Source organism: Palaemon carinicauda, chromosome 25, assembly GCF_036898095.1.
Source record: "Palaemon carinicauda isolate YSFRI2023 chromosome 25, ASM3689809v2, whole genome shotgun sequence".
Taxonomy (NCBI): domain Eukaryota; kingdom Metazoa; phylum Arthropoda; class Malacostraca; order Decapoda; family Palaemonidae; genus Palaemon; species Palaemon carinicauda.
In genome coordinates, this window is record NC_090749.1 from 105,609,036 (window position 1) to 105,620,607 (window position 11,572).

The 11,572-nt window shown below is 41.3% G+C and overlaps 1 protein-coding gene across 1 annotated transcript in view; it reads left to right on the forward strand.

Annotated features, from left to right (window-relative positions):
• Atg6 (Beclin-1-like Atg6) overlaps positions 1–10,474 on the forward strand; it is a 69,874-nt gene extending 59,400 nt beyond the window's left edge. Inside the window, exon 8 of the mRNA XM_068349020.1 lies at positions 9,831–10,474. Coding sequence (XP_068205121.1) covers positions 9,831–9,951 — 121 coding nt within the window. The 3' untranslated portion in view covers positions 9,952–10,474. The remainder of the gene's footprint in view (positions 1–9,830) is intronic.
• Positions 10,475–11,572: the final 1,098 nt, after the last annotated feature.

Sequence of the window (11,572 nt, forward strand, 5' to 3'; positions counted from 1 at the left end):
ATGTTGATAATTTGTCATCTGTAAGTACGGAAGGTCCCAACGTATAAACATTCGGAGATACAAACACAAATGCAAATGAAAATAACTAAGATAAAGAAATATTGTAATAAAACAATATTATATCATTTAACCCTTTTACCCCCAGGCTATTTGGAACTTTCCAACCCTTAACCCCCAGGGGTTATTTTTTTTCAAGCACATTTTGCAGTATATATTTTTTAAATTGCTCTAACAGCCTTAATTTTTGTCATAGAGAGATCAGGTTGGTCTCATTCTCTTGGAAAAGGCCTGAAGTTTCTCAAAAAATTATCCAAAATATGCAAAAAAATGTAAATAGCAGTTTTTTGTAAGGACGTACCGGTACGTCCATTGGGGTAAAGGGATGGGTTTTGTGAAACGTACCAGTACGTCCTTTGGGGGGTAAAAGGGTTATTACAGTAAGTAAAACTACATTTGTAGCAACCTGATATCAATATAATGAAACCAGATTATTTGTTGACTTTTGTGACTAGAAATCATAGGCATTGGATTCAAGTTAGGCCTACCCTGGGCCAAAGTATACAAAATTTGACATACAAACAGTTCTACTTCCAAACAGCTTCTTGGAACTTATTAAGTTTGTAAATTGAGGACCTGTAATCAGAACTAAGAATAAACTTCTTCCTTCAAGTCTGTGTGTCGTCATCGGTCGACAGCAATGGAAGGCACCTTTTGCTTCAATTTCTCTTGCTCTTTGTTCCACTATATTTACCTCTGGCTGTTCCTCATCCCTTCTCACTATGTGGACAAATCACCTCAATCTTTGAAGGTACCTCATATGAGTCTTTCATTCGAGAAACATGCCAAGCGCCATTTTTAAAAAGTGTCAGAAGTCGTGATTGAAAATTGCCAATTTTCAAATTATTTATATTATTATTATTATTATTATTATTATCATTATTATTATCAATATTATCAATATAATAATAATAATTATTATTATTATTATTATTATTTATATTATTATTATCATTATCATTATTATTATTATTTTTATTATTATTTTTATTATTATTATTATTATTATTATTATTATTATTATTATTTTTCAATCGCGATTTCTGACACTTTTAAAAAATAGCGCTTGGCATGTTTCTCGACAGAAAGACTCATATAGTCTGTGCCTTGAACAATGCCCCTCTAAAAACTTTCACGGAAAATTTGTACTTCCAAATTTCTACTGATTCAACTACCTGATTAGGTAGATCATTCCATAATCTGGCCACAGCCGGAATAAAACTTCTAGAATACTGTTAAGAGTTGAGCCTTTTGATGGAGAAGGCAAAAATTAACTACAGGTAGAAGATACTATTTGGCTATGGTAAGCAGCTCTTCTAGAAGAAGGACACTCCAAAATCAAACCATTGTTTTCAATATTAAACTTACCCGATAATCATGTAGCTGTCAACTCCGTTGCCCGACAGAATTCTATGGAGGGATACGCCAGCTATCACAATACTAGAAGGGGGTGTACTTACCAGCGCCACCTGTGGCCAGGTACTCAAGTACTTCTTGTTGACACCTCCTCAATTATTCCTCTGTCGTGCTTCCGGCAAGACGTTCTGGGATACGCTTATGTTCTTGGAGTATTTTCACGACTTTGGTGAAGTATTTCTCTTTGATTTCGGCTGTCGCTTTACTGGAAACTGCTATATTAGCTTAGTTAACTTTTGGAATTAATTTGATTAATTATGGTGACGAAGAGAGTATGAACTCTCTTTCACCTTTAAATGGCCGACCCTTCCCTTAGACGGAAGTGTTGGTGTCTAAGAGAGTATAGACTCTCTTTCTTAATTTTGCTTAACAAAAGTTATAGATTTATTTTATATCTCTCCGCCTCTTATAGGCCTCTTCGATTAACTTCCTTTTATTATAAACTTATTAAAATTAATTTTTATATTTGTTTATATTCGACCTTCCTAATAGTAGGCGGTCTTTTCTTGGTACCGAAGTTAATTAACATTGAGCCCGTCATTTTGGTTTTACCTGTTAACATATTATGCTATTTTAATGTCTTTGAAAGAATTTCTTTGATAGTCTCGTACTGTTTTCAAAGTTGAACTAACGTTTTGTTTTGTCTTTGCAGTTGTTGACGTTCAGAACGTTCAACTTGCGCTCTATCGTTACGATAGAGAAAGAATTTTCACGGTTTCACGTTGCAGTAAGAGTAACCGTGTCTAGCGTTTTGTTCATTCTTTCTTAACTTAATGGTTTTAATCCTAATAAAGGAACTTTTCATTTTGGGAAATATTTCAGTTTTTTCCTTTAACAATAATATGTTTTAACGATATATATGATTGGGCTCTTCTCTCAGGTTCTAAGTCAAGAGAGAGAGAGAGAGAGAGAGATAGAGACGGAGGGAGAAAGAGGAGGATAAACGTTTCATTCAAGCGAGTAACGTTGTTATCGTTTTTGCTCTTCTCCCTAGTCTCTTTAGGGGAAGAAGGTAAACGTTTCTAGAGTGATCTAGTGTTTAGTCTCTTTCCAGCCACTGAATTATTTATCTTTCATTAGATTTTTCTGTTACATTGTAATTCTGTTTTCGCAATTACTAACTTTTGAGAAAGGATAGAATTGCGTGTTTCAGGTACAAACCACTTAAAGTTTCGAGTTCAGTGAAATAAGTGCAAACAGAAAATCAAAGTGATAAGTGATTAGCGTGAGGGTACTTCTGTGCGCGCCAGTCGTCCTCCCAGTCCGGGACCTCTTGCAAGCTCCCAAGCCCAGGGGAGAAGCAATGTCGAAGGGCAGAAGGGTTCAGCAGGCCTTGATCGGCGCACAGAAGTATCCTCGGTGGTTGTGGGCGTGTCTTACCGAGACCGTCACTCCCACCCGCAGACGATTGAGCCCTTATTTTGCTCGTCTGCAGAAGAAATTTAGGGGAGAAAACGCTGGTCTCAGGTCTCAAGACCTCTTAAACGTAAAGTCCAGACCTATGCCAGACGTACGAAGTTAGAGTTCAACAACCCGGATGCAGTCATTGGGTTAGCTCTGACTCTCCTCAGTCATCAGTTGAATGCACTCCGCCTAAGAGGAGTAAGGTTCTGCCACAACAGAGCTCGACTGTTAAGGCTTTACCTCAGCCTACTGTAGTTTCTGCCGACCCCAAGTGGACTCTACTACAGTCCATGCAAGCACAGCTTTCGGACTTGATGCGTGAGTGTCGGGCTGAGAGTGTTGCGCCTCCGCCTCCGCCTACACTCCCTCCGCCTGCGCTCGCTCCGCCTGATCGCAGTACCACCTGCCAGGCGTACGATGTTGAGCCACGTTCTGAGTTTGCTGTTCCCAGTGGTGTTCAGCCTCCGCCTTCCTTAAGGCAACCTTTACAATGGGATCAGGAGGATTATACCTCTCTTCCTCCGCCTCCACTTGCTGCTCCACCAGTGATGCAACACTCGGTTGAGGTACAACAACCTCTCCCGTCCATGAGTCAGTCTCCTCAGCTCTCGCTGCAGCGAGCTCAACCCTCCTCAAGGCAAGCACCTCAACACCTTAGCCTTGTGCCTCAGGAGCCTCAACTTGCGAGATTTTTACTGCGTTCTGCGCAGCCACTACCTTTTCGCTCTCAGCTCACACCGCAGGAACCTCAACTCGTTCCTCAGGAACTTGCTACTGCGCATCCGCCAACCACTCAGCAAGCGCAACCCTTGAGTTCAGCCACTCATGCCAGGAGTCAGCCTCCTCCACCCATGCGCCTACCTTCTGCTACTTCCTTTGATCAGCCTTTGCAGACTGAGCCTCAGGTGTTCCCTCAACAGAGTCTTGAAGAGGAAACCACAACTATTGTTGTTCCAGCTCGTTCTGACTCTGCTGTTCAGCATACCTTACCTCCATTTTCAAACCTTATGATAATGGAGGTTATTTGTATTACTTATAAAAATATATTTGTATTCCTGGCAATATATTTTTAACAATATCGCAAAATATGGCAAAAATATGAATCATGAGTTATGAATGTAAGGTATATATTATGTTGATATTAAAACCCCATGCAAGCATGCATAAAGCACTCTAGCACTGGTCATGGAATTTCTGAGAAATGTTAAACGCCATGCACACGCTCTGCTTACCTTACATGCTCTGCTTACAGCATGCTCTGCATACTACATGCTCTGCATACAGCATGCTCTGCATTCAGCATGCTCTGCATACAACATGCTCTACATATAGCATGCTCTGCATACAGCATGCTCTGCATACAACATGCTCTGCATACAGCATGCTCTGCATTCAGCATGCGCTGCATACAACATGCTCTGCATACAGCATGCTCTGCATTCAGCATGCTCTGCATACAACATGCTCTACATACAGCATGCTCTGCATACAGCATACTCTGCATACAACATGCTCTGCATACCTTACCGCATGCTTCTCAGTCACACATCTTTGGTTGTTGCCAACTCACTAGACTGTCAAGCAGTTTCATAACGTTGCCTTCTAGTCTGCTGCTTTTGCACCAGTGAACCCTCACTGAGAGAACTTAGCTTTTCTAGGATATGGTCCCTGTAGATGAGAAAGTTCTTTTCTCCCTCCTTCTGATATTCCCTTGAGGACTCTGTCATTTGGAGGGAGCCTTTAGCTGCATAGCCTCCTATGGACTTTTATTTAAGCATAACATGCTTCCAGGGAAGGTAATGGTTCCACTTCAGTCGCTAATCCCGTCTGTTACCACACCTGCTCCCATAGACCTTGAGCTGTGTTACAAGACATGCAGTCCAAGCTTAGTCCTTGTTAGAGGATTTTTTGTTTACGGAGTCAATGTGTCACGGGGAAGACGTTCAACAACCAACAGAAGTGACTTGTTGTGACGCAGTGCGGCAACCTCAGCAACCCGATAAGGAGTTTGTCTGTACGACCCAGACAGTCTAGATAGATTCGGGTTGTCACTGTACTTCCTCGCTTGCCCATGATTGACAGTTCACAGACTGTGCAGCAGTACCATGATCTTGTGTCCGGCTCCGTCAGACGACTGGCTTTTAAGAGCTCCCACAAGTCGTCGCTGTCTGGAGATTTTCAAATGGACTATGGATCTTACCAAGGAACTGGGCCTCCTGGTCAATTTTGAGGAGTCTCAGCTCGTCCCATCCCAGACCATTGTCTCCTTGGGTATGGATCTTCAGAGTCGAGCTTTTCGGACTTTTCCGTCGGCCCCAAGGATCTTCCAAGCCCTAGAATGCATCCAGAGCATGCTGAGAAGGAACCGATGCTCAGTCAGGTAGTGGATGAGTCTAACAGGGACACTTTCATCGCTGGCCCTGTTCATCGTGTTAGGGAGACTCCACCTCCCCCCCCTTCAGTATCATCTAGCTGCTCACTGGATAAAGGACATGACGCTAGAGACGGTCTCAGTTCCTGTTTCCGAAGAGAGGAGGTCTTCTCTCGCGTGGTGTAAGAACAGCTTTCTTCTCAAGGAAGTCTACCTTTGGCTGTTCAGAAACACGACCGCCGTCTCCTCTCGGACGCATCAGACACGGGCTGGGGTGCGACTTTGGACGGACAAGAATGCTCGGGAACATGGAATCAGGAGCAAAGGACACTTCACATCAATTGCAAGGAGTTGTTGGCGGTTATTCTGGCCTTGATAAACTTCAAGTCCCTCCAGCTTAACAAAGTGGTGGAGGTGGACTCTGACAACACCACAGCCCTGGCTTACATCTTCAAGCAGGGAGGGACTCTTTCGTGGAAGTTGTTCTAGATCGCAAGGGACCTACTCATCTGGTCTAAAGATCGAAAGCTAACTGGTAACGAGGTTCATTCAGGGCGGTATGAATGTCATGGCAGATCACCTCAGACGGAAGGGTCAGGTCATCCCCACAGAGTGGACCCTTCTCAAGAATGTTTGCAGCAGACTTTGGGCCCTGTGGGGTCAGCCAACCATAGATCTGTTCACTACCTCGATAACCTAGAGACTCCTGTTGTATTGTTCTCCGATTCCAGACCCAGCAGCAGTTCACGTGGATGCTTTTCTGCTGGATTGGTTCCATCTCGACCTGTATGCATTCCCGCCGTTCAAGATTGTCAACAGGGTACTTCAGAAGTTCTCCTCTCACAAAGGGACACGGCTGACGTTGGTTGGCTCCGCTCTGGCCCGCGAGAGAATGGTTCTTAGAGGTACTGCAATGGCTGGTCGACATTCCCAGGACTCTTCCTCTAAGAGTGAACCTTCTAAGTCTACCTCACGTAAAGAAGGTACACCCAATCCTCCACGCTCTTCGTCTGACTGCCTTCAGACTTTCGAAAGACTCTCAAGAGCTAGGGGCTTTTCGAAGGAGGCAGCCAGAGCGATTGCCAAAGCAAGGAGAACATCCACTCTCAGAATCTATCAGTCTATAGGGGAAGTCTTCCGTAGCTGGTACAAGACCAATGCAGTTTCCTCAACCAGTACCACTGTAACCCAGATTGCTGACTTCCTGTTATATCTAAGGAAAGTAAGATCCCTTTCAGCTCCTACGATCAAGGGTTACAGAAGTATGTTGGCAGCGGTTTTCCGCCACAGAGGCTTGGATCTTTCCACCAACAAAGATCTACAGGACCTCCCTAGGTCTTTTGAGACCTCAAAGGAACGTCGGTTGTCCACTCCAGGCTGGAATCTAGACGTGGTCCTAAGGTTCCTTATGTCATCAAGATTTGAACCTCTCCAATCAGCCTCTTTTTAGGACCTCACATTAAAAACTTTTCCTCGTGTGCTTGACAATAGCTAAAAGAGTAAGTGAGATCCACGCCTTCAGCAGGATCATTGTTTTCACATCTGAAACGGCTACATGTTCCTTGCAGCTCGGTTTTTGCTAAACGAGCTTCCTTCACGTCCTTGGCCTAAGTCGTTCGAGATCCCAAGCCTGTCCAACTTGGTGGGGAATGATCTGAAGAGAGTACTTTGCCCAGTTAGAGCTCTTAGGTACTATCTAAAAAGGTCTTAACCTTTACAAGGACAATCAGAAGCCTTATAGTGTGCTATCAAGAAACCTTCTTTTCCAAGTTCTAAGAACTCAGTTTCTTACTATTCAGGCTTCTGATTAGAGAAACACATTCTCATCTGAAGGAAGAAGACCTTGCTTTGCTGAAGGTAAGGATACATGAAGTGGGAGCTGTGGCTACTTCAGTGGCCTTCAAACAGAGCCATTCTCTGCAGAGTGTTATGGATGCAACCTATTGGAGAAGCAAGTCAGTGTTCGCATCATTCTATCTCAAAGATGTCCAGTCTCTTTACGAGTACTGCTACACCCTGGGACCATTCGTAGCAACGAATGCAGTAGTAGGCGAGGGCTCAGCCACTACATTCCCATAATCCCATAACCTTTTAACCTTTCTCTTGAATACTTTTTATGGGTTGTACGGTCGGCTAAGAAGCCTTCCACATCCTTGTTGATTTGGCGGGTGGTCAATTCTTTCTTGAGAAGCGCCGAGGTTAAAGGTTGTGATGAGGTCCTTTAGTATGGGTTGCAGCCCTGTATACTTTAGCACCTTTGAGTTGATTCAGCCTCCCAAGAGGAACGCTGCGCTCAGTAAGGAAGACGATCTTATTAAAGGCAGAGTAACGGTTCAAGTCGACTTCCTTACCAGGTACTTATTATTTCATTGTTATTGTGGATAACTGATTATATGAAATACGGGATACTTAGCTATCCTTTAATCTTGTACACTGGTTTTCACCCACCCCCCTGGGTGTGAATCAGCTACATGATTATCGGGTAAGTTTAATATTGAAAAATGTTATTTTTATTAGTAAAATAAATTTTTGAATATACTTACCCGATAATCATGATTTAATCGACCCTCCCTTCCTCCCCATAGAGAACCAGTGGACCGAGGAATAATTGAGGAGGTGTCAACAAGAAGTACTTGAGTACCTGGCCACAGGTGGCGCTGGTAAGTACACCCCCTTCTAGTATTGTGATAGCTGGCGTATCCCTCCATAGAATTCTGTCGGGCAACGGAGTTGACAGCTACATGATTATTGGGTAAGTATATTCAAAAATTTATTTTACTAATAAAAATAACATTTCTCTAGTCTTAGGTAGTGCCATAGCCTTTGTACCATGGTCTTCCACTATCTTGGGTTAGAGTTATCTAGCTTGAGGGTACACCCTGACACACTATTCTATCTTTATTTCCCTTCCTCACTGGGCTATTTTTCCATGTTGGAACACTTACAGGGCTTAAAGTATCCTGCTCATCCAAGTAGGGTTGTAGCTTAGCTGTTTGACATACAGAAAGAACATGATAAAGTCCTAAGGAAAGTGAACATTATAACTCTGAATTTTCAACTAATTTATCTTTTCTGATACAGTTTCAACAAATTCCATAATGGTACTGTTTTCAAAATGGTTGAGACTTTTGGCATATCTAATCATCATGTTTTCTAAATGGTATTACATAATTTGTTTGATGTGATACACTTCTTAAAAGTAAAATCAGATTGATATTTTGTGTACCACAATAGACTGCCATATAAAACAAAAAGATTTAATACGTGATAATTTAGTTAAACAGCTTAATAACATTAATTGATGTCAAATATTTAACACCAGACAGGGAACATTTTGTTTGCTTGACAGCTGTTCCTCTTTGGGTAGTTCAATCTAGCTATTAAACTTCTTCACCATTACTTTGCTCTTATTTTTGCGTCTTGGGTTTTATTAAAAGCATAATCAAAATATGTCTTATTCTGTACTTCCCCACCTCTAAATATATATATGATTATAAGTTCATTAAAGAGAATAGTGCGTTACATTTTAAGGTAAATTCTTAGGATGTTTTTCTTTTTAAAAAAGACCAGCGAGTTACAAATCTAAGGTAAATTTTAAAAAGTTTTAGTTTAAAAAGACCAGCAAATCAAATCTAAGGTTAATTATATTGAATTTTTGGTTTAAAAGCACAGCAAATTGCATTTCTAAGGTAAATTTTAAGGACTTTTGGGTTTAAAAAGACCAGCGAGTCACATTTTTAAGGTAAATTCTAAGGAGTTGTACATCTAAGTGAGATTACACTGAAGGGAAACGAATTGAATTTAAAACTAGAAATTGATGAAATAAAGAACGATTCATTATTAGCTTTATCGACTTCAGAGGAAGTTATCACTTACAGTTTGCCATCTCTTCTCCTCTGTACGTATTCCTGTAGGTCCATTAAAGAAAGAGCCCGCCTAATTCTCAGGTCTAATTTTCCCTGGCTTTTGATATTCATCTGTTTTAATTTGGCAGTCCAGATCCTTGAAGTATTAACAGCTATTATTACCTCCACCAACGAAGATGGAAGGTTATGTTTTCTCCCCTGTTTGTGTGTTTGTTTGTGAACAGCTTCGTGGCCTCAAGTTTAATCGTAGAATAATGAAACTTCCAGGGATTAACTTGTATAAAAAGCTGGAAATGGTTAAATTTTGGAGCGTCAAGGTCACAGTCAAGCAAACTGTCCAATTCACGTAATCAGCCGTAAGTTTTTACGTCATTGTCACAGAGACTTTAAACTTGGTTCACATGTGAGTGTACGAAAATCCACGCCTATTAATACATGTTAAGGTCAAAAGTCGAGGTCAAGGTCAAGGAAAAGGTTGAGAAATAAGCTGCTGCGGCGTAGGCTCTACTGTGTGTCCTAGTTTTTGCTTTTGTTTTAAATTACAGTACACATTGCTCTTTCATATTTTACTTTTACTACACAATTCATCTGCAGGGACTTCCCCCAGGTACATTTAATCTTTGAATGGCTTCCCCAGCTACAGCACTCGCCCATATGAGTCAAATTTCATAAATCCATAGACGAAATAGCCATTTATACATTTCTTTTCTTTGCAGGATGCAGTTCAACAGCGAAGAACAGTGGACGAAGGCGTTGAAGTTCCTCCTCACGAACCTCAAGTGGGGACTGACGTGGGTTTCGTCCGCCCTTTTCTCGAGCTCTCAGGGCGAGAATTAAATGGCCCTAAGGAGCTGTACTGCAATTATGGGCGGGACTTTACTGTACGCTGCGTAATCCTGAAGATTTTGGGCCAGTAATTGAGACCGCGGATTGTCACTGTCGACGGAGTGAATCCCATTTTGAACTTTGCATTGATTTGTGCATTCAGACAGTCATGAAAATCTCTAACTTCAGATTACTTTGTAAATATGTTTATGTCGCATTATGTGACATATTGTTAAGTGAGATGTAAATATCATTTTAATTTTTTTCATTACTTAACAAATGCAAGTCTTTCTCATTTACACATTATATAAGTATGTTTCGTAATTGGTTCTTACTTTGTAAGTGCAGCAGTCACACTGTCATTCTGTATGTTAGTTTTTAAGAATGATTTTAGACGTTATATAGGGTAATGCCTTTTTCAATTGCCGGCGCCGTATTTCGACTGTGGCTTTTAATACGGCGCGGCACTTTTACATGTGATACGCTTGTAAAATGCTATTATGTCAGAGTGTAAATAAATGTTTATACAAGTTTATTATGTTGAGTTTTCTCACTCACACTCAGGCTTTGCCAGGAAAGGATACATTCGCCCGATTGAATTTTTGTACGGAGGTACAAACAGTCACTTCTGAACTGGTTTTGGAAGTGATTACCAAAGTCTGCTGAAACTGTGGCTTTGAAAAGGTTTACTGAGTAATGGGTCTTTTTATATTCTCTAGAGAATATGGTGTTTTTCATGGAGAAAGAGAGAAGTGCTAAGGGAAAGATGGAATGGTTACATTTGTCAAAATCAAAACAAACTATGGTACTTAACATTGGTAAAGGTGAAGTAGCAACGTCAGTCATGTTGAATTAACGACAATCACTTGCGAAAAAACACTGAGCAAAACACTATCGACTTAACGGGCAAGTCCAAAACAGAAGGATGTCCTAGAGAGCGCGCGTGGTAGGTGTCGGTGGGGTAGTCCAACTGTGTTCTCTAGGGCCTGTCACGGCCCTCCCCATTGATGAAGGGATTATCTAAATGGAAGACAGCCTGTGAATATTGGTTTTCACACGCCCTTGTTAAATACACGGCACCTACAAGGTGATCGCGCAAGGGTTGTAACCTCTGCATTCCATGCTTTTATCTTTCTCTAGTACATTTGGAAGATTTATATTAGAAAAGTGTAAAGAAGGACCTTTTCACCGGCCGTCACAGGCCTCTTCCCAGAAATAGATTTTTCCTTCGTCAAAATCCCTTAATTGTTTAATCATCTTTTGTAAAATATGTGATTTTGCGGCTGTCTTGATTTCAACTAATACTTTGTGGTAATTCTTCGGACAACATACATTATGAAAGAGTTATTATTATTACTATTATTATTATTCTTTTTGTTAATCACAGTCCAAAAAGACTGGTGGTTTATAATGTGGTGTTCTGGGACTCGTCCAGCTTCCTTAGGAGTCCAGTACTTTCCTTCCCTTTCAATGACTCAAGTATGGTCCCCAGTGCTCCTATGATCATTGGCACCCCTTCTTGCTTATTCCATTGCCTTCTCAATTCAATTCTATTTTTCCTCTCCCTCTATCTTCCACTCCTAAGCACTGCGGCATCTATGCGTGATACTTTTTTCGTTGTCTTGTTGACCAG